A 23,133-nucleotide genomic window follows, 5' to 3' on the forward strand; every position below is an offset into this window, starting at 1 on the left:
GATGGGCATATTAAAGAGAATAAATTGAAGGAATAGAGGTAAATAAGAGGGAAGAAAGGGGATTCTTGTGATTATGTTCTGCAAACCAGCACGGCATGACACACAAAAGAGATTCTGCAGATGCTGGAAATCCAGAGGAACACACACAAAATGCCATAAGCAGCATCTACGGAAATGAATGAACAGTTGACATTTCAGGCCGGGACCATCAAAACTGGAAAGGACGGGAAGGTGCCAAAATAAAGGTGGGGGTAGGGGAAGGAGGACCAGCTAGAAGGTGAAGCCAGGTGGGTGGGAAAATTAAAAAGGGCTGAAGAGGAAGCAATCTGATAGGAGTGGACTATGAAAGAAAGGGAAGGAGTGATACTGGGGGTGGGGGTAGGTGATAGGCAGATGAAGAAAGAGGTAAGAGGCCAGAGTGGGGGATAGAAGATGGGGAAAAAACTATCAGAAGAAGAAACTGATGCTCATATTGGAGGCTACTGCAGATGGAACATGAGGTGTCACTCCTCCACCCTGAGGGAAAGAGTGGAAAAGAGGAGGCCATGGACCAACATGTCAGAACAGAAATGAGGATAGGACTTAAAATGGTTGGCCACTTGGAAATTCTGTTTTTGGCGTAAAGAGAGGAGGTGCTCAATAAAGCAGATGAGAAGGGTCACCTGTGTCACAATAAATAAAGAAGTAATGAGATGGTTTACAGCAAGGTTATATTTACAACTGTTGATTATCATCTCCTGAGTTGATGATATAACTAGCTTACATAGTACGTTGATAAAATGCTTAGATACAACAGCATGGTAGCGTAGTGGTTAGCACACTTTACAGTATGAGCGACCCAGGTCAATTCCCACTGCTGCCTGTAAAGAGTTTGTACATTCTTCCCATGACTTTCTGGGTTCTCTCTGGGTGCTCTGGTTTCCTCCCACAATGCAAATACATACTGTTTGGTCATGGTAAATTGTACCATGATTAGGCTTGGGTTAGATCGGGGGTTACTGAGCGTCACAGCTCAAAGAAGCAGGAAGAGCCTATTCAATAATAAATTTAAACAGGTCAATTTCTTCCAAAAAATTTTTTACTACATATAGTTAACAGCATCATTTTATATGAACTTATTTGACCCATGTTGCAACACTTTTATGAAACATGAAATTCAATTATAGTGCTAACAATCAAATTTCTAGTTGCTTCCTATGAAACTCAGTTTTATTTTTAAAAGTAAAGATCAGTTGCTGATAATTCATTTAAAATTGCCATTTCCTTTCACATCTGTTCTTCATGGTTTCTGTCAGGTTTCTGCTGCAGGATAATAATTAACCTCAATAAACTTTAATAATAAACAAGAGATTAAAAGAGTGAGATATGTGCAGGAGAAAAATGGCGTTGTGGTGAAATGTAATCTAATGAGATGCCATTTGGTGGATTGCAACTTTGATGCCAATATAAACAATGAGAGTTTTATTGTGGTCCCAATTGTTTTAATTTAACATTCATTAATACTCCGGAGAATATACGATGCTAGTTATTTTGGAATAATGCTTTTGATTCTGAAGATGGAATGAGGTTTAGACTTTTTGCATGTTTGCTATTCACACAGTTTAAGAACTGACTTTGATAAATTTCAAGACATTTTAGTTTATATATTGCAGTGAAGCCTACACATGGAATTTTGTTTGTTAAATTATTTTCAGCACACCTTCCTTGTTCATTCTCTTGCATTGCATGAGCTTGGATCTGTGTTATTATTTGTATCTCCAGAGTAATAAAGTCTTGAAGCTTTACATAGGAAAGCATTCAGTCCATAGTGCATGGGCCTAATACCAGCGGTCGGTCACCTTCTTCTTAGAGCAGGGGTTCCCAACCTGGGGTCCACGGACCAGTGGGTTAATGGTAGGAGTTCATGGCATAGGAAGGGTTGAGAGCCCCTGTCTTAGAAAGTCTGTCATGTTTGAAATTGACACGCTTCCATTCAGGTTTTCTGGGTTCTAAGGTTGCTAATGAGGACAGTATGGGCATCATAAATTAACGTGCAGGTGGGGTAGATGTTTGCAGACCTGAGCTTCCAAATGTCATGTTGCTTGTCGTTCGCTTGAGTTCCCTTGTGTAATAAATTACACAGCGAGAAGAACCTATTGGAGCTGAAGTTATTGATAAGGAAATGAAATTGAACATCTTACAAATAGAAAATACACTTTTTATTATACTACTTTCATTACATTTGATAGAAATATGAATCATGCATAATCTCTGGAGTTTGTAGGAACAAAATTGCAATTGGCATCTTAGTTTTAGGATTGAAATACTACTTTGTGTTTGGACACTAGAATTTCAAAGTACAGGCATTTTTCTAGAAGGTTTTGTATTGCTGTTTAGTCAGCTGCATAGGCCTTGTTATATTTCATGAGCAGATCCAATCTAAAGTAACATTCAGTATGGAATAATGTATTTTTATGAGTTCCAAAAACCACCTATAGTGTATTTCCATTTCAAAATATATTATGGACTACTACGCTGAGCAATTTTTAGAAATTTGGTTTTCCTGATTCTTGCCAGCCTTTACTCTCAAAGGGTGTTATTAAAAATGTTTTCAGGGAAAAAAGGCACACATTGGTCAGCCTGCATTAGTGTCATCTTTTCATGCAGTTCTAGTTAGAAATGAGACACGTTTGTTTTCCTTGAAGTATGTTTTTTCAATTATAGATCAAATCACAGAAACCCATAATGTCGCAATATCCTCAATTGCAGAAAATTCTATGTTTTAATAGCAGAAACTTACGATATAGTGAGTTGTTTCCAATAAACATTACAAAATTGTTCTAGTAGATGTTTATATAGACTAATTTAAGAACCTGCATGCAAAAGAGTTTAAGGGTTCAATACTCATTCTCCCATTGGACCTCATTAAATCAGCAAATAATACACCTAAATGTAGAACATGATCAACGTCAGCTAATCTAGTGGTTATGGATTTGACATTCTTCCATCAGGAAAGGGAACTGGCAATTTTCCAATTCAGTGATCACAGTTGAGATAATGCAGATGGTTGTCAAGTGGAGGCAGGATCTTATGACTTTTGACTTTATGGTTCAAGTTTAGAATGACTATCAGCAAAGTGACCTGCAGAAAGGCACCTGGAATTAAAGAATTAAAGAGAGAGTTTTTAGGGAGAAATAGGAAATACAAATTTGTTTTATCTCACATAGTTGTGTTCTGTTGAAGTTTTGTCATTCCATAACCAATTACTGAGTGTTTTAGGTCGGACTTTAGCAGTAAGTTGTGTTGGATGTTGATTGCAGCTGGAATTCAGAATGAAATGGTGTTTGGAGTGTTTTGTTCTTGGATTGCATTGATTGATGATGCATATAGTTTGCACCACAGCCACCCCTTCCCACTGCCCTGTGGCCTGTGCAGTTTGCTTTCATCAGCTCATGAACATGGAATGAGCACATTGACAGGCCATAGCTCTTCCTTCAAGTGGTCAGATCACCATACAATGCAAACTCTGCAACCGCTCAATTCCTTAGCATTACTGCTTTGTGAATTTCAGGCAAGATATTTGTACATTAATATTATTTTTGGTGCTGTTTATATGGTGTAAATTACTATTTCATTTGTTTGTGTCACTTTTCTTAAAAACTAAAAACTGTTCACGCACATGAAGCACAGAGACTAATTGCTACAATGTGAGTAAATTCACAAATGCATTATCTTCATAACACCTCAAATCCCTGTTCTTGAATATCTGCTTTTACAATTTATGCTCAAAATAAACAAGCTGCATCTGGTCAGCAATGTAGTTAAAACCAAGAAATAATTGGGTTGGAATATTTGTAAACAGTTGGGACGATGGGAAGGTTCACTGCCTAAAAGAGAATTAAAGGTCCCTGTATTCCAGCTGCAGTCTATATTAATGCTGAAGTGAAAGCATCTGTAAGATGTGTGGGTACTCAAGCAGTTGTAGAAATTGTGGGGGCTTGCTCAAGACTCTGAAGTCTGCAGAATCAATCCATCAAGCAATCTGCACCTTAGAAGGTTTCACAAGAGAACTTACTGAGAAGCTTGAAATATCTTTTCCTCTTTGCTCAATAATCTGATGCTTGGTTTGTACAAGTTTTAATTGGACATTGTATCTTGAATTGGAGAAGGGAGAGTATAAAATCACAGAATTCTGATGCCGCTGGGGGTTAAGGTGGGTTGTTTAAGCTCCTGCTAGATAGCATCTGTTATAATAAAAAGTAATGGGACATGAACAGTATTCCAGCAGAGGAGCAATGCAATACATCTAAACTACTGATCCATTTAGTTTTAAGCAGGATGTCCCTTCAGTGCTGCTATCCACGGGGAAATCCTCAATTTCCACCCAGCTTTTAATGGCATGTTAAAACCACTGTTCTCACAGTGCGAAGCTGATGTTGAAGCAATAGTATCTATGCTCATTATATAACCATTAAAACATCAGTTGGCTCAGTAAAGCAATGGCATCCTGTACAGCCTGTTTGTCTGTAGGTTATAGTAGTTCATTGTGAGTGGTGAAAGAAGTTATCCATGCTGGTTCAGGAGCCAGATGGTTTTGTAGACCCAGCCATTAAAAAGGATATTAAGGTAAATGATCAAAGCTTTGCCAAAGATGCATCTGAAAGAACACCTTGGAGAAGATATAGATGAAGAGAATTTTAGAGCTTTGGGCTTGGGCAGCTGATGGAGCCATTAAAGTTGAGGAAACAAAAGAGAAAGTGAAAGATAGAGAAGGACTTGGAGAAGCCAAAAAGATGTTTTGGCTGGAGAAGATTAAGCATAATGAAGGAAATGTCCACAGAGGGTTTTGCTAGCCAGGGTGACTGCCTTCAAAGTGAATTTTGCTGGACTGGGTCAGCTAGCACAGATGAATTGAGACTTAGTGTGAGTTGAAATGGAATTCTGTAGTTCATCTTAGAATTAACTACATCGTTGAGTTTGTGTGTCTGTTTTATCCTCAGATAATGGTAGAAAGAGGTAGTTGATGATTAAGAAACAAAATCAATCAAGGATGCCAGTAGCAATTGCTTTGTTTTTCTGGATATTTACTGGGAATTTTTTTTTTCATTCAGTACAGGATGAAGTATCGTAATGGATCAAGGGTGGAGGGATTTAGCGAGGAGGTGGTGAGGCAAAGTGGGCAACTGCAGCATTCACATGAAACTTGACATTTGGTTTTGATGTTGTCGAGAGTCTGCACAGGGAAGAGAATAGGAGGGGCCCAGGTTCAGTTCCTTGGGGAAGTTGAGAACCAAGCTTACATCTTCATAGACCTATTATTAATTCTATTACGCATGGAATTAGCTGGAGCATTGGTCATTCCAATTCTGAATTGGGAACATAAGAACATTGAAGTCAGACATAATTTGAAGGTAGTGCAGTACCAAGGACTTTGATACAGTTCAGCTGGCATTGTGTTTTGATCTGCTGGGTAACAGTGGCAGAATTTTTATTAAAATGCAACACCAGGTGTCGCTACTACAATCAAAATAATGTGAAGTCTTTATCAGACATTAAAGATGCCAATTGGTTCATTTTCTTCCCTTTGCAAAAGATTCATAAAGAAAGTCTGTAAATGAATAGTATAGAAGCTGCTTGTTTCAACAGAATTAGAAAATTTAGTTGATGTCAATTCAAATCCTTTCTTTAAATTAACTTGTGCCTTATGATGAAAACATTTTCGCTCTTTCTGTTTTTCAACAGCTTTTGTTTTACTTGGCATTCATTGAGCTCAAAGTTGTTAAACCCCAGACAGTGAAATTGTTACTAGTGGAATGGATTGTACTCAGAGTATATTTTTTAAACGGTGATCTCATGTTGAGCTGTTAACCTTGTTTGTATAATGTCTGTGCACCATTGAGTTTTGCTTTTCATTGAATATATATCTAACTTTTCAGTGTGAAAGAACAATTAGCATTTTACCTTTGTTCTCTTTGCTCTACTTGTAACTAAAATCAAGGACATTACTTGGAGTTATCTAATAGTGTCATTGTGAAGTTAGTTGTTGGCTGCTACATGGGCATAATTTTCAGATTATTCTTTCCTCTGCCAATTTGTTGTTACAGTAAATTGCCTAGCCTCTGCTTAGTGCCTCAGAGTGGTGGTACAATTAGGTGGTACTTTAGGTTTCTTTAAAGTATTTGTTCTTCCTTGTTCAAGACAATATGAAATATGCACTACACACAGTATGCCGGAGCAGCTCAGCAGGGCAGGCAACATCTATGAATGGGAAGGGTCTTTGACCGAAATGTCGATGGTTTATTCCCACCCATGTGTGCTGCCTGACCTGCTGAGTTTCTCCAGCACATTGTGTGTATTGCTCTAGATTACCAGCATCTGTAGTACTTCTTGTGTCAATGTAATGTGTACCATGTGCATAAAAAACTTAATTAAATCTGAAGTTTAAGAGTGAACTAATTGCCTGGATGAGATCATATTGTGCTGTATGACCACAGGCTAAGAACTAACATCCCATGACTTTACAATATAATGCACTGATATACTGTAATCTTGATAGTTTTTTTTTGTTTGGCCCATGTCATAGGAAAGGTCTAATATTTTCCTGTGTTTTCTGTTTATCTTGAATTATTCAATTATTTTTAAAATCATTCATTTTGTTACACTAATTTATCTTAATTATAACAAAAGTGAATACTGTATGGGTTTTCATTTTGAAATCTGAATACTCAGTATTTAATTTTGAATGCTTCTAGTAACATCATTGGAACTGTGAGTGCAAGGTATTTTAAATGCTTGGTTGTTCTTAATTCAGTTATTCTTTGAAGGAAAGCATGTTTACATGTAAAAAATTGTTTCAGTTTTAAAAGCTAAACTGAGAGTCCCAAAACCAACCAGAATTAGTTGCTACATTGAGGTGACAGTTGATGCTCTGCATGATGAAGCCAAGAAGACGGGAAAGCGAAATGGCAACCCTCATCCACAGTGGAACGAGACATTGACTTTGTAAGAAAATTTACTTTTTTACTGATCTGGGTTAATTTGAAATTTTAATATATTTTTAAGGCTAGTGAAAATAGGGGATGTAATGGCCAAATTAAGCCAGCTATGTGGTTAGCAGTCTCAAGGGAAAGCTCCAGTGATCTCCAATTTGCAGGTAAGTATGTCCTGATCTTGCACAGTGTCACCATTAGTCTGGGAGGAGGCTGAGTCACATCTGTCAGTATTCTTCATTGTTCCTTTCCAAATTGCATCCACTGCTAGAGTATGATCGTTCCATGTTTGAGATTGGTATGTCTGTGATCTTACTCTCGCCTGTTGGGGCAAATGATCAGAAAGAAATTGTTAAAAATCTGAAATAAAAAGACATCTGGTTTACCTTGATGCTGCTTGGAATGGACGGTGTTAGTCAGGATGAAATGTTGTACAAACTTGGGTTGTTTTCCTTGGAGCATCAGAGGCTGAGAGAGGAGACTTGATAAAAGTTTATAAAGTTATGAGATGCATTGCTGAAATAGATAATCTTTTTCCCCAGGGAAGAAATATTGAATTCTACACTTTAAGGTGAGGGTGGAAAGTTTAAAGTGGATCTGTAGGGCAAGTATATTTTTCCCGCACAGAGAGAGAGAGAGAGAGAGAGGTTCCTGGAACACACTGAGGTGGTAGTGAAAGCAGATATGATAGTAGCATTCAAGAAACTTTTAGATAAAACATGAATCTGCAAGAAATGGACAGAAATGGATGATCTGCAGACAGAAAGGATTAGTTTAATTTGGCATCATGCTTGCACAGATATTTTGGGTAAAGGGTCCATTTGTGGGCTGTCTGTTCTATGTTCTCTCTGTTCTGTAATAGATTCTCTCAGTAATCGTTTCAGGCATCTTAAGTTTCATGTAAGATATAATTAGAATATAAACACCTGCTCTGGAATTTCATGGTGATTTTAAATTTTCCCATCTGCTTGGAATTCTTCAGATTTTCTCAATCTATTTTTTTTAAATCCAGGAATGTAACACCACAGAGCTGGTTGGAGTTGAAAGTGTGGAACAGTCATACCATGAAAAATGAATTATTTGGCAATGTGTCGATCGATGTCTGTGACGTTTTAAAGAAGAACAATGGAAAGTGTGAGTTTTTATTTATGTACAATTTTGTTGATCACAAAGGTGATTTAAATTTTGCTTGATTACTTTTAAGTAACTATCATGTGAGTAGCTGCTAGGTTCTTAAGGGTACTTAGTGAATGGGCAATAAATACCAGCCTAGCCAGCCGGTCCTATTAATGAGTTAAGGTAAAAGCAGTGGACAAGAGGATATTATTGGCTATTATATTTGTGTACTAATTTCATTTATTAATGAAGAAAACTTAAGAATGCACTTTGCATTCAGAATATCTGGAGAATAGTTCAGGCATAAACAAATCAGCATTCAAAGAAGCGATTATGATGCAGGACTTGCCGATGCTTACTTGAGAAGATGGTTACTTCAAGAGGAAACCCGAGTCTTCATGGTATTGGTGTTGGCAGCTGTGAAAGTGTGCCTGATGTCTTGGAGATTGCTGCAAAGCAGTGCAGAATCCAATTTGATTTTCATGAAGCAGTTAAAGATCTTCCTTCTTTACAATTTAACCATTTAGAGATAAATTAGAAATTATTAGACTGCATTGTTTACAAACTGATTGATTCTAGGTATGGCTAGTTTGTCCCATTGTTGAGTTTGTTCCAGCCATTTGAGCTTAGAGGACTGAGAAGTGATCCAAAATACACTTTTTTAATAAGCAGATAATCAGCTGCAGCATCTATGAGATGACACGGTGGGGGAAGAAATTGCCATAATTTTGGGTCAAAACTTTGCATCAGGACTGTATATTATTAAATCTTCCCTTTTACAAAATCCACCACTCTTGTTGGCTGTGGCTCATGATTTTGACCTTCTACTGCTCTCTGAGATGCCTTTTATATCAAAAGATGTTTTGTTAATATTTGATAAGAATGAAATTGGGTAGGTTATCCACTATAAATCTTGGCTCTGGATTCTGATACATTCAAGATCAACCATGACCCAGTTGTCCTTGCAGAACTCTCTGGGGAATGCTGCATAAATTGGAAAACATAATCCATAGATGTTTTAGGTATTGCAAGAAACCATAACACTCACAGAATCACACCTTTCAGCCAATGTGCCAAAACCTAGAAGAAGAGATCCACCAGAAATGGAGTTGGTGCAGTTGTGAATATTCAATGTTAACTCCGGGCATCTGGAGTCTCTTAGGAGGATTGTTTTTCTTATTTCTTAGCTCATCCTGAAAATTTCAAAGATGATGATTCAGTAAGATATAGACAGTTTCAACTTCAACACTTCAATATGTAATTATCATTGAATATTACAAATATAGTAAAAGAAGTAGACGTAACCACACCTTTAGTTTACGACGCATAAAACCAGTTTTGCCTGTATGATCCAGGTTGGCTGTTGGTTCTTTGGTTATCCTTCACAAATCAACACTATCCTTCCAACTGCAGTACAAATAAACATCAAGGAATGATCAGTTTGCTTTCATCAAGTGACCTTTCTAAAGCCAGTAATAGCCTAACCGACTGAAATAATGTTTGTCTGCATTCTAGTTGATAGCTCTCCAGTACTGACTATCATTGTAGTTTGTGTATCACTACAATACTGGCTATCACTACAGTTCATTCTCTCACTGGGATATTCTGTTTACACCTTTCTGAACCTGTATTTTTAAGGCTGATGCCTGTCACTGCAGATATATCAATTTCAGTTATTTGATAATTGGAGGGATGGTCCAGGATAGATAAAGCGACTCTGAACTGGGGATGTGTGACGTGCTGTTGGTAATCATCAGCAAAAAGATAAAATTCTTTCCAAAATCTATTAGATTACATACTTCCTCCTTTACACTTACAGTCAAACAAGGAAAATTAGTTCAATTGATTCATTAGATATGCCTTAAAATGATAGTTGAACCCAATGAAATTACAGTGCAGGGTTGTGTGCATGCTGAGTAGTGGAAGAGATGTATAATAGAGCTATGAAATTCTACAACCAGTTGATAATCAAGGCAACAAGAAAGTTCACTTGATTGGTAGTCAGTTACTTTTCTAAGTGTGTGAATCATCTGTAATAGTTGGGCAGATGTCAATGCTGTAATTGCACAGGAACAATTTGGCTTGGAGGATGCAGGTCTCCCAGATGACAACTGGGATGTTATCTGAATGCACATCTTTAGCTTTTGCTAAATCCTGTGCTCATTGGAGCTTCTTAATACCTTGTGGAGTGAATTGAGTGGGCTGAAGGCAGGATTCTGTGGGGATGTCAGGAAGAAGAGAAAGTTGATCTTACTTGCGACAGATGTTATTGAAAATGCTTCCATCTTGCCTTTGGTATTTACATTCTATACCAAACCATTCTTGAGAATGAGAATGTTCTTGGAGCTATGTCCATATGAGAATTGGTTGAGTGAACTTAATCTTTCTCCTTGGAGCAATGGAGGATGAGGGGTGACCTGATAGAGGTGTATAAGATGATGAGCGGCACTGATTGTGTGGATAACCAGAAGCCTTTTCATGGGGCTGAAATGGCTAACACGAAGGGGCATAGTTTTAAAATGCTTTGAAGAAGGTATGGGGGAATGTCAGAGGTAAGTTTTACATACAGAGATTGGTGGATGTGTGGAACGTACTGCTGGAAACAGTGGTAGAGAATGATACAATAGGATCTTTTAAGAGACTCTTAATACATGGAGCTTAGAAAAATAGAGGGCTATGCGGTAGGGAAATTCTAGTTAGTTTCTAGAGTAGGTTACATGGTCGGTGCAACATTGTGAGCTGAAGGGCCTGTAATGTTCTGTAGATTTTTATGTTGTATGCTTACTCTTCTATTGATGCCAGGGTTCATGGCGATATGTGGCTGGGTTGCAGAGTTTTAGTCTGATTCTTTGGCCATGGGATCAACTCTGTTTATTTCATGCTCCTTTTTTTTATTTAGCATGATATGATTCATTTTTGCAACTCCCCTTTGCATTCTTGCATATGTCTGCTGTGCTTTCTGTTTGCCTTTTGTACTCTACATTGAACTGGAGTGGATCTCCTGGTTTGATTTATAAAAGTGTTTTTCTCCAGATTATTTTTTAACCAAGCTCTGTTACTGTATGAATATAACTTGGCTTACTTAATGAAACAAACTGTTCTCTGGGAAATGGTTGTGGAGGGACATATTGTTCCAAATTGAACTTTTCTTTAGATGCATTATATTTTTGTTGCTGAGATTAGTGGGATGTTTCAGTAGGGGCTGGGTTACAAACAAATTCACTATGAATATGTAGTGGCCAACACTTGTGAAACGGTGCATATTCACATGCTCACTCACATTGCTGTTTAGTGAAGTCTGGAGAGTAGAGCTTGCTGGGAACAGGAAGTGATTGTCAAAAAGCTATGTGCCAAGCAGGATAAAGTCCCCTGGCATTTTATCAAATGTTGGGATACTTTGATTGCAATGTGTAACATCGACAAACTATACTGTAGTTACTTGCCTAAGCTACTTTAACAGAGACCTCTGCCACAAATATGGGCAAGTACAGCAGGCATATGAGAACACTACCACTATAATGTATGAACCAGTGATTTGGAAATACAGGTTTCCCCCGCTATCCGAAGGTAGAGAGTTCCTATGAAACCGTTTGTAAACCAAAATGTCGTAAAGCAAAGAAGCAATTACCTTAATTTATATAGGAAAAATTTTTGAGTGTTCCCAGACCCAAAAAATAACCCACCAAATCAAACCAAAATAACACTAACATATAGTAAAAGCAGGAATGATATGATAAATATACACCCTATATAAAGTAATAATATTGTATGTACGGTGTAGTTTCACTTATCAAAGTTGGGAAGACAGCGAGCCGAAGTCGATTTGGAGAAAAAAAATTGGCACGTTCACGCATATGTATGCATGTACACGCATGCACAAACAACTGCCTGCACAAGGTTTCACGGTCATTGTAGCCTTTCTCGGGGTGAACACACGTATAAAGCGGGAGTCTTTTTTCCGTAAAAGCGAAAATCCTCTTTGGTTAGCGAAAACGGGTACTAATGTAGATTTTTCGTAACAGCAAGTTGTTGTAAAGCGAACGCCCGAAAAACGGGGAACACCTGTATGTTGCTAGACTTTCATTGTTGCTGAGCCCAAATTCCGGAACTTGCTTTAAAAAGTTTTGTATCATTTTGAACAAAACAGTCACTCATTTGGCATTTCATCCACTGTCATGACTATTCATTGAGTTTATTTACCAATTGATAAATGTGTACCGAAAGAATCAATAGATTCTTTCAGCATACATTTGGTCCGTGAAGATGGAGTTGAGATTGATCATTCATGAAAGTCTTTCCTTTTTTTTTCTTCCTACTCAATCAATATTTACTTGGATCTGTTAGACTAAATGGTTAATTCCAGTGCTGTATGTTCATTGTAATTCTCTGCAAGTTTCATTTCTGATAGTTTAATTTAAAAATCTGATATTAAAAAAATATTGTGCATTGGGAATTCTAAGAGTAAATATTAGTAGAGAAAGTATTCCCTTTCCTCAGTGCATTTCCAAAATCCTCATCTTTTCCCCTTCCTCTTTCTAGTACTGTTCCCTTTAGTCTTCCCGTTTGTCTGGTGGTGATATACACTGGGTCAAACCCATCATCCAAATTTCATTTTTCAAGATCACATATTGGCATGCTATTTTCTGCAGGGGATATAATAAATGAGTTGGATTTGGCACCCATTGGTACCTGTCATTGCTTCCTGTAGCAGTCAGCAGATTCTAACACCCATCCATTCTCTTGCTTAATTGGAGCTGAGCTATCTGCTACTCTGTAGCAGGTATTGACTAACTCAACACAAATCAGGATTAAACTGCACCATCCCATCCATTCTGCTCAGTTTAACCATCTGTTTCATTTAACCATTGAGGTTCTTTCTTGAAGATAATTGTACACACAAGGGAGAAGACGGTAGTATTCAGCAAAATATCACCACCTTTTAAATGAGTAGATTAGTTTTTTTTAGTTTGTCTTTAATTATTGAATTTATAGGCAGTTAAATTATCCTACTTTGATGCCTTAGATTAATGTTTTGAATGCAAAAGTGTATTTCATGGCAGTTCCTGATTGAGTGAAGAAGATTATTGGTTGGATGAGGACATGGGAATGATTTTTAAAGGAGGGAGATTTTGTTGGATCCCAACCTAATCCCTCTTGGATAAGGTCAGAGTTGTATTCAACTCTGGTGCCAGTTGCTAGTTAAATACATCGTAACTATTTACATCCTCAAATGAATAAATATTACATGATACCCTAAGGCTGGGGAACTCTAAATGATCTAAATCATTGCCTTTAGGACAAGTTGGCACTTTTCCTGACTATATAGAACATAATGTTTCACTTAAGTAATGTATTTTTGTCAAGATATTAACACTTGAAAATCTGGAAAAAGGTTTCAAGAATAATATTTAATATGATATCCACTGGTATTGTAGTTTTAGATATTAGAAATATTTTGATGGGTAATACATTAGAAGCTAAGTACATAATAAAAGCAATTTAGTCCACATAGTCTGTTGAGCTTTGATTTTATGTGCTATCTTTAACATAAGATGCATATTAAGTACATGGAAGGGTTAATTAGACTGAATGTAGAAGCGTTTTAAATGCATTTTGTTGGCTTTATCAAATGTTAGTGAAACAGTCCAGGATTAGTGCCTTCTGTAAATATGTTTTGTCTTGACATGTGCAACACTCTGCAGTCAAAACTTGTTTGTAACATGAGGACCAAAAACAAAATCAGATGCTCCCTGAGAGGGATTTTAGATGTGCCAAACCACGCTATTGCAAGCCAACTCAATTGGCCATCTATGTATCCTTGGACTTAATGCATGGCATGAAACAATCATGCAGACAAAAATTAATAAAACCAATTAACTTCCATTATTTCTTAGTGTACTGTTTTGAATATTTGGAAATCTGTCTGTATGCATTCAGCTTTAATCTTAAAAAAGTAATTTAATTCAGTTAATTTTTTAGAAATGGATTTTTATTATTGAAATTTAGTGACACAAAGCTGCAGCAGTATTTTCTGTCTTGATGCATGGCAGAGAAACAACAAGTTGAGTCAATTAATCTTTCTTTTTTTTTCTTGCTCACAGTGGAGAACATTCAGCTAAATTTGAACCTTCAAATGGGGAACAAAAGTAGTGTTGTATGCAGCGGTGAATTGACTGTTTGCCTGGATGGCCTTAGTGTTGACTTGGGAAATTTGCCTAATGGCACAACCATGACAGAAAGTAAGTTCTGCACACACATGGTTCATTCTGAATCTCGGATTGAGGGTGATGGGTCATACATCAGCAATTACTTAATGCACCTTAATTGATTTGCACTTTTTTTTTACTGAGAACATAAGTTTTTTCATAAAGATAGTATTAAAACTGGTAAGTCTTTCCTCCAAAAATGTTTATAATATATGGTGTATTGGTTGCAAGATTGCATTTATTGAATCTACTTGTAGCTCTAATCTGACTAATGTTTATTTGCTGATGACTTTTTCTAGAAAATTGATTTGGAAAATTAATATCTTTAATATTTTAAAATGTGCTATATTTTAAAAGGTGCTAACAAAGTCTTTTAATCTGTTTAAAAGCAAGCAAAACTTGCTTGAATAATTTATATCATGAAAATGTCATACTTGTAATTTATCAGTTTTCAACAGTGTTTATAGTCAAATTTTAATAACTTGAAGAAAATTATTAAAATGTTCAAAACTCAAGATAATTACTAACATGAAAGGTTCTACAGTTTCATAATTTCTAAATTTTCCAAAATACTATTAGTTGAATTTTTTTGACAATATATATGAGTCTTGCCAAATGAAATATTCTCATTACATTAATAACATGTTGCAGTATTACTTCTCAAATTTAATTCCAGCAAATATTTAATTGCTTAATGTTATTATAATGTGAAATGTAAGTTTCCTCCTGTAGAAAAAATAGCAGTGGTAAGCATGAACTTCACACAATTGTATTGGGTATAGAAATGTATAACAGAGCATTCTTAAAAGTTTGATAAAGAATGGAGAAGATATTTAAGTTATTAGAAGTGAGAAAATTACTAAGATGAAATCAATAAATTAGAATTAAAGAGGAAAATAGAAAGCAATGTTTTGTTGCACCAGTTAGCTTCAATTACAGAAAAATGGCACTAATGTGGATTTGAAATATCTTGTTTTTACGTTTTTGGATAAGATTCATAAAGAGCCTCAGTTCAAGGCCCCTTTTCTTCCAGTCACCCAAAAATGATAGCAAGATGGTGGCTTTGTGAATTCCTTTATGTTTGTGATTAGTTATTTTCTCAATTTGTATCCGTATTTTAAGTTTAATTGTATTTATTAAAAATACCTTTTTTAAAATAACAATAACAATTGTTTTGATTTCTGGACTTTAGAAGTTTATGTACCTAGAGCAGCAAATTTCTTTGCAATGGAAGAGCCATAGTCTCCTTCACTCATTAGGAGACCACAGCTATCATTGTTGTTCTCCATTTTGAAATTAATAAACTTGGCAGCAACTTCCTTAGCTGCTGTTCTAGACTGAAACATTTTGTTTACATATAATTCACTGATAAGCATGAGCTTCTAACTTGGTATCCCCTTCAAAACAATTAATAGCTTCTTCCATTTCCTCTGCTACTGAAGGCTCTTGGTTGGCCTTAAATCCTCTAAAATTCACAGTTTATCTAATTTTGCTGCCTATTACTATAGTAACTTCTCCACACTCATAATCCTTGACCTCACAGACCTATTTTGGTTCTTGTCCTCACCCTTCGGACTAATTTAAAATTCTCACCTGAATATTTAAAAACATTTGTTGTATCATTCTCCCATCCACTTCCATTTCTAAATATCTTCTTATTCCGAACAGTATATTAGAATCTTCACCGTTGCAGCTGAACATTTACCTGCCTGAACCTCACTCTAGAAGTTTTCTTCAATCCTCTTCACTATTTGCTCCTACATTGAATCCCCTGCATTTGCCACTTCGTGAATGTGGCTCAAAAACAAAGTTTTAGTTGGTCATTTTTTCATGCAACATCTTGTAATATTTATCTGTATTTAAAATACTATATAGTGTGAAGATGACAAAGCTTTCTCCCTAAATATTCAGACTTATGAGTATCGAGTTAGTTACAATCAGAAATTATACAACTGCGATTGTATTCCCAGGAATTCAGTTGGTGACATGATTAAAGTTGCAAAATAGCAAACTACAGAGGAAGTTGATTGTTTGTCACTTTCTACTTATCTTTACTATCTGGAAAAAGGGGGACACCTCTAAAAATGATTAGAGCCAAGCCTGTTGGAGGTGAAGTTAGAAAATATTTCTAAATATAGAGTAGAAGATTATCTGAAGCCAGCAGGATACTACTAGATCCTCTATTTTAAAACTAAGATGGATAGATTTTTTGTTTAATCAATGTATTATGGGATGTGGCACAAAGACTAATGTGTGGAATTGGGTCACAGTTCATCTGTGATCTCACTGAATTGTGGAATAGGTTTAAAAGTTCAAATTACTTGCATTATGAATTCCTAATGAGCGAAGTTATTGGGCTGAAAAACATTCTCATGATAGGTTTTTAAAGGCTGTAAATTGAAGTAAACAGCTTCTGTTGTCTGTGCACTTACTACACAAAAAATTCCACTTGATTGCTTCTAATTTTTTAGCATCCTCATTTGCACATTCCTCCATGACTATCTTCTCTCATCCCCTCCATCTTTACGAAGGAAGGGGGGCAATAGACAGAAAATCATGGGTCATTTAACCTGGTTCAGTGGTTGGGAAGATGCTGGCGTCCATTCATTAAGGATGAGGTTTCAGGATACTTGTAGACACATGCTGCTTTGTCACTCACTTCTGCTGTTTGCATGATCTGGTTTTTTTTTCTCTTTCTCTGTGGCTGTGGGGGTTGGTCTTACTTTTTAAAAATTGGGTTCTTTTGGGTTCCTTACTTTGTGACAGCCTGTTAAGCAAACAAATCTCAAGGTTGCATCTTATTCTTTGATAATAAATGCACATTGAATCTTAAAGAGAAATCTTGTCTGTTAAATCTGTTGGAATTTTTTTTTGTGGAAGTAACTGGTAGGATAGACAAAGAGTTGGGGGATGCTGTTTACATGGATTTTCAGAAGGGCTTTGATGAGGTGCCACTGATGAGGCTGCTAGGTGAGATAAGAGCCCATGGTACAGGAAAGATAATAGCATGGTTAGAAGATTGTCTGTCTGGCAGGAGGCAGAGTGGAAATAAAGGGGCCTTTTCTCATGGGCTGCAGTGACATCTGGTGTTCTACAGGGTTCAGTGTTGGGGCAGATTCTTTTCAGGTTGTATGTTAATGATTTGGATGACGAAAATGATGGCGCTGTGGTGAAGTTTGTGGATGATACAAAGATGGGTGGAGGGGCAGGTAGTGTTAAGAAAGCAGGGTGTCTGCAAAAGGACTTAGATTTGGAGAATAGGCAAGAAGTAGCAGGTGGAATATAGTCTAGGGAAGTAAAAGTATAACAATAGTTTCTTAATTAATAAGGGTTTGAAAGGTTATGAGAAGAAGGCAGCAGTATGTGGTTAAGAGGGATAATAAATCAATCATGATTGAGTAGCAGAGCAGACTCAATGGGCCAAATGGCCTAATTCTGCTCCTTTGTCTTATGGTCTTTTGCAGTAGGTTTATTTAAATTGACACCACAAAGTGGGAGGAAGTGGTCTATGTCCTAAAGTTCTCCCAGCTTATTTTTTCTGCTGCTTATTATCAATCCATTTCATGATTTCAATGCACAGTATCTACTTCTTCACAAAGTGGACAAATATCGTATTCATCTCCTGCCAAAAGCCCTTGTCTGGGCAAATGGCTTCTCAATCGCAATTGGTTTTGATGTCAAATTTCCAACAATAGAAAAGTATCATTTCCTGCACTGGACCATTTGAGAGCTTTCCTGTTCAGTCAGATTTGAAAGTTCTATATAAAAACTAAAGATCATTGACTGTGTGTCATAAAAATGAAGGACTTTAAAGATATCCCTTGGTGCTTTAATTAAATCAATTTATGTAAGTTTTAGTTGTTTTCTTTTCAGAAGAGTTTTGAGTGATATCCTAATGGGAAAGCCTTGTATAAACATCCGAGCACAATTTGAATCAAGAGTTTCAGATCCATGTATGCTAATGATAGCCAGTTTCTGCTTTGTTATATAAAAGTGAAAAATAAGATTTAAAAGGTGTGAAGCAGTATAAAAAGGTTTCTTTTGATTAAACAGGAGACTGTGTTTTCCACCATTATGCATCCAATGCTGAAAGCTGCAGGAAGAAGCTATTTCTCCATAATGCTAAAACCAGAAATTACAGGACATACTTTTACTTAAAGCTTCAAAAAACATCAAAACCTTAGACATTACTTCTATTTTTTTTTCTGTGTCCTAATGTTGTATGGTTTGTTGAGTATTTTCAACATTTTCTATTTTTAGTTCAGACTTCCAGCAAATTAATTATCTTTCTTTTGGAGCACTTTTACGTTACTACTTTGTGGTGTCTAGAGGAAATAAATTTTGAATTCTTTCAAAAGTTAGATTCTCTATTAGTGAAATAACCTTGCATTGTAATAAAGGCTAATGAGAGACAGTGATAGAATAGATGTCTATCAGTCATTTCTAAAGCTCCAATGTACAACTCTTGCTTTTAAAATTATTGGCAACAGCAATCTATTTTTAAGATCTTTAAAGAGTTTATTTGTTCAAGATTTGCATTATAATATTTTTAATGTTTTATTTGGGTATTTTCTCCATTTTCTCATTTTCTCCATTCCACAAGACAAATAAAACTGGCATTAAGTTGTTTTTATCCTGTAGAGTGTATGCTCTCAGCTCCTTTTCTTGTTATGGAGAATTGAAATAACACAAATACTTAGAGAAATTTAAAGAATATCATCTGTAATTTTCAAGGCTAGCCAACAAAATATGGTTAAAAATATCTCGCAATATTTTATTTAAGTCCTGATGTATTCGGAACAATGAACGCACTGGTAACTGATCCTTTCTATCCCACGTTGTTACAAAGGAAAGATGTTCTCCACAGTGGCGAACTCAGTGGGTTTTTAAAAAGTTATATGCTAATTTTGGCAGTTAACTTTATGAACTATTCAAGTTTTTCTCTTAAGAAGGAACATAATTTCTTTTTTTTCTAATTGGTCCAAAGTATAAAATATCTTACACAATATTTTGTATTACACAAGCTTATATTTGATGTTTATGTCTTGGCTTGCAGGACTTTCTTTAGATAACATTGTGTTTTCTCACTATGACCTTTGATTATATATTTTATTTATTTTGGATATCTTTGAGTTCATAAATTATTGAAATAGTTTATAATAAGATTAGCCATTTAGATTAGAATTTATGTTCATGAAATGTTAGGATACCAACGTTAGGATACCAACCCTGGCGTGAGAAAATTCCTGCGGAGCATTTCTGAATTACTCTTCACTCCTTGCATTGATTGCAGTGTCTTGTGAAATTTGTCATCCTAATAACAATATAAAGAATACTTCTGTATGTTTGATGTGCAAAACCTGTTAAGTATTTTTGTTCAGGAGATAATGAGTAAACTTCACACCCAGTTGGTTGGTATGTTTTTTGCAGTCTTCTTGACTATAAATTAGTGGTCTGAAGTATATTGTGCGTTGAAGCAACAGAAACCATGCATGGTTTAAAGGTTTAAAAAGTTGAAAAGATTTGCATGCATTAAACTAAGTAAATCTGAATCAGTTCAGAGCCAGCTGGAAGTAGTTTATTCTGAGCTGTAGCTTTGTGCTGAGAAGGCATGCCCTTTGCCAAGATTATGATTAACTGCTTATTATGTCTGCTGGTTTTAACGTATTGATATTTCTTCTGCAGAATTCCAACAAAATAGTAGAATTCATCAGAGCACAAGTGAAGACAATGATTCAAAATCGTCACTGTCATGTACCAGTGATTCTCCAGACAGATTACGGTAGGAGACTTAAAAATAATTTTATTTTTTCTTCCCAGATCTTTTCCCCCCGAGTTAACCTTAAAAAATGTATGTTAATGTATATGTCTGGTTAGTCGGTTATGTGTACAGGCGATTTTAACTTTGATCAGGCAATTCATACAAATTGATTATGTTCCTGACAAATAGAGTTGAATCAGTATTTGCTTGAGGTAGCTATTGCAGTATTCTACATATAGTTATTAAGGAATTGGAGATGTGGAGCAGGAGGCAGTACTGCTTTGACAAAATGTACCAAAATTCCATACACAACCTGATGTGCTACAGAAGAGTTACTGTTTTATCCAAATTTTCAAAGAAAATTGATAATATAATTGTGAAGTGAATTTACATGTTTGTCTTCTATTTTCCTTTCACTTTGGTTTGATGTTTTCTTCAAAGAAATCTATGGAAAATGGAAATGAAGCAGATTGCTTTTCTAAAATAAATTTACTTATTTATCCAGACAATAGTTTATAATCTGATTATTTGAGTGAATGTGTGAGATAAACATCATGATATTTGGCATCAACAGAAATAATGATCTTTCAAGATTTTATATTAGAATAAACTTTCTGAAGGCAACTGATATTAATTAGTTTAAGATGGTACCTGAGATGCGTTAGTTTCATTAAGAATGTAGTAGAGTCAATGAACAGTATTGATTGCTTAGATTTTACAGCTGTCATTTGCTGCATTAATATGGCAGTTTAGCTGTAAGATTCAAATTTAAGGGAAGATGATTATAAGGTCAAATATATGGTACTGAAAACTGATAGAAAGTAAAGCCTTAATCTTTTAATTCAATATTATCTAAACTATATAACCCAGCAAAGTTTTGAGTTCTGCATTTGTTGCATTAGATTGACTTGTATGTTGCAAGGATCTCTTTATTTGGCAAAATGTACATTAGCAGTCAACAAAAGTCCCTGGTTTTTGATAGCAGAGTTGATTCTCCATTTGCCTGTGGCGAATGGGATGGAAACTAAACCAAGCTGCACTGCTGCCTTTGATGGAAATTCAGTAGTTTCTATTGAAGGAAAAAAGTGTAAGTGATCAGGGAAATGAGGATTGCACTTAGCTGTAATACTTTTCTTGCAGCAGCTTGCCAGCCTTATGAGTATTAAATAGTAGAAATTGCTATTTGGGCACAAAATGTAAATAGAATTGGGGTAAGTCGTTCTGGGCTCTTATGGCTGCTCTGCTATTCAGTAGAAGTATGGCTGATTTTCTTTTTTACTGAGTCCCATTTTTCTATGCTAGACCACATTCCTAGATTTCTTAATTTCTAAAATGTCCTGAGTGTTCTCAGTGATTTAAGTAGTTGTGAATAATTATAGTGCAGGTAAAACTATTATCACTCATCACTGTTGTGATTGGTTTGATCTTTGGTTCTGGAAAACCAAGCCAAATGCCATCAACTCTACTTTACCCTATAAAGCCATTTAAAACATTTTGTACCTCACATTTTTCTAACCTCAAGAGTTCATATCTAGTCTATTAATCTTTCCTTTATGACAAACGATAGCCCTTCAGTGTATTTTTGCATTTAAAATAGGGAGGGAAGGGGAGAAATAAAGGAAAAATATATTGTGTAGAGTATAAAGGCACATCTCCAACAACTAAATTGATTCACAAATGTAGAGCATATGCAATGAATGGAAGCAAACCAGAATTATCAAAAGCAGAAGCTCTGCTGCCATGAAGTCTGGCAGTGAAGCTCCGTCGTGGTTTGCGATCCTGAGGTATTTCTGTGGGAATTGTCTATTAGAATCTGCACCAGATTACGTAGGATCCAAATCTCCTTAAATTGCAATGGAGGATTAAACAACTGTAGATTAAAAGGAAAGGGGTTAGTAACTTCCTTTATTTTTAAAAAAAGCTCTGCTTTTAAAATTTTAGTTATGTTATTATGAAGTGTTATTTTAATAGTCACATTTTTAGAGTTTCTTTATTTTTGCTAGTTTACAAGTGTCTTTGCATGCGAAAGGCATTTAAAAACTATTAAAAATTCCTCTGAGCAAAGTTGGGAGTAGAGCTTTACAGGCTGTCAAATCTTTGAATGATGTTTTGGAGGTGGCGTTTCCTTACTTCCCACTTGGAGGTCTCATGGCTCACAGCCCATGTCACTGAAGTCTGGAACCCACCCATCCCATTGTGCTAGAGTGCTATGGAGATAGGATTCTTCAGATAATTATGATTGTTGGGAGACAGTGGGTAACAGGCTTACGTTAGTAATGTTTGGATACAATCTTTCATGTACCTTGCCTTTAGTCCAAATAATAGACTAATTGCATATGGGACTGCTTAACAAGATAAGAGCCCATGCTATTACAGGAAAGATACTAGCATGGATAGAAGATTAGCAGTTTGGCAGGAGACAAAGTGTCAGAATAGAAGGGGCTTATTCTGGTTGGCTGTCAGTGACGTGGTGTTCTACAGGAGTCGGTATTGGGACTGCTTCTTTTCATGTTATATATCAACGATTGGGTGATGGAATTGATGGTTTTGTGGCCAAGTTTGGAGAAGATACAAAGGTTAGTGGAGGGGCAAGTAGGAGGCAGAGAATCTGCAGAGGACCTGGACAGATTGGGACAATGGGCAAAGAAGTGGCAGATGGAATATAACGTAGTGAAGTGTATGGTCATGCACTTTGATAGAAGGAATAAAAGTGTAGATTATTTTCTAAATGGGTAGAAAGTTCAAATAACAGAGGTGCAAAGGGAATTGGGAGTCATTGTGCAGGAGTCCCTTACAGGTTAACTTGCAGGTTGAGTCAGTGGTAAAGAAGGCAAATGCAATGTTAATATTCATTTTGAGAGGACTCGAGTATAGGAACAAGGATGTGATGTTGAAACTTTGAGGCTTTGGTCAGGCTGTACCTGGAGTATTGTGAGCCGTTTTGGGCAATTTACTGGAATTGGAGAAGATTCAAAGGAGTTTCATGAGTGTGATCCCAGGAATGAAAGTGTTAATATAGGAGAGTGTTTGATGGCACTGGGATTGTACTCATTGGAGTTTAAAAGAATGAGGGGGTATTACA

At 36.1% G+C, this 23,133-nt stretch overlaps 1 protein-coding gene across 4 annotated transcripts in view; it reads left to right on the forward strand.

Moving 5' to 3' along the window:
- wwp2 (WW domain containing E3 ubiquitin protein ligase 2) overlaps positions 1-23,133 on the forward strand; it is a 174,563-nt gene that overhangs the window by 19,837 nt on the left and 131,593 nt on the right. For all 4 annotated transcript variants that reach the window (XM_059993114.1, XM_059993115.1, XM_059993113.1 and 1 more), the window contains exons 3-6: positions 6,837-6,981; positions 7,981-8,102; positions 14,186-14,323; positions 19,976-20,072. In XM_059993114.1, coding sequence (XP_059849097.1) covers positions 6,837-6,981; positions 7,981-8,102; positions 14,186-14,323; positions 19,976-20,072 — 502 coding nt within the window. The remainder of the gene's footprint in view (positions 1-6,836; positions 6,982-7,980; positions 8,103-14,185; positions 14,324-19,975; positions 20,073-23,133) is intronic.

Source organism: Hypanus sabinus, chromosome 17, assembly GCF_030144855.1.
Source record: "Hypanus sabinus isolate sHypSab1 chromosome 17, sHypSab1.hap1, whole genome shotgun sequence".
NCBI lineage: Eukaryota > Metazoa > Chordata > Chondrichthyes > Myliobatiformes > Dasyatidae > Hypanus > Hypanus sabinus.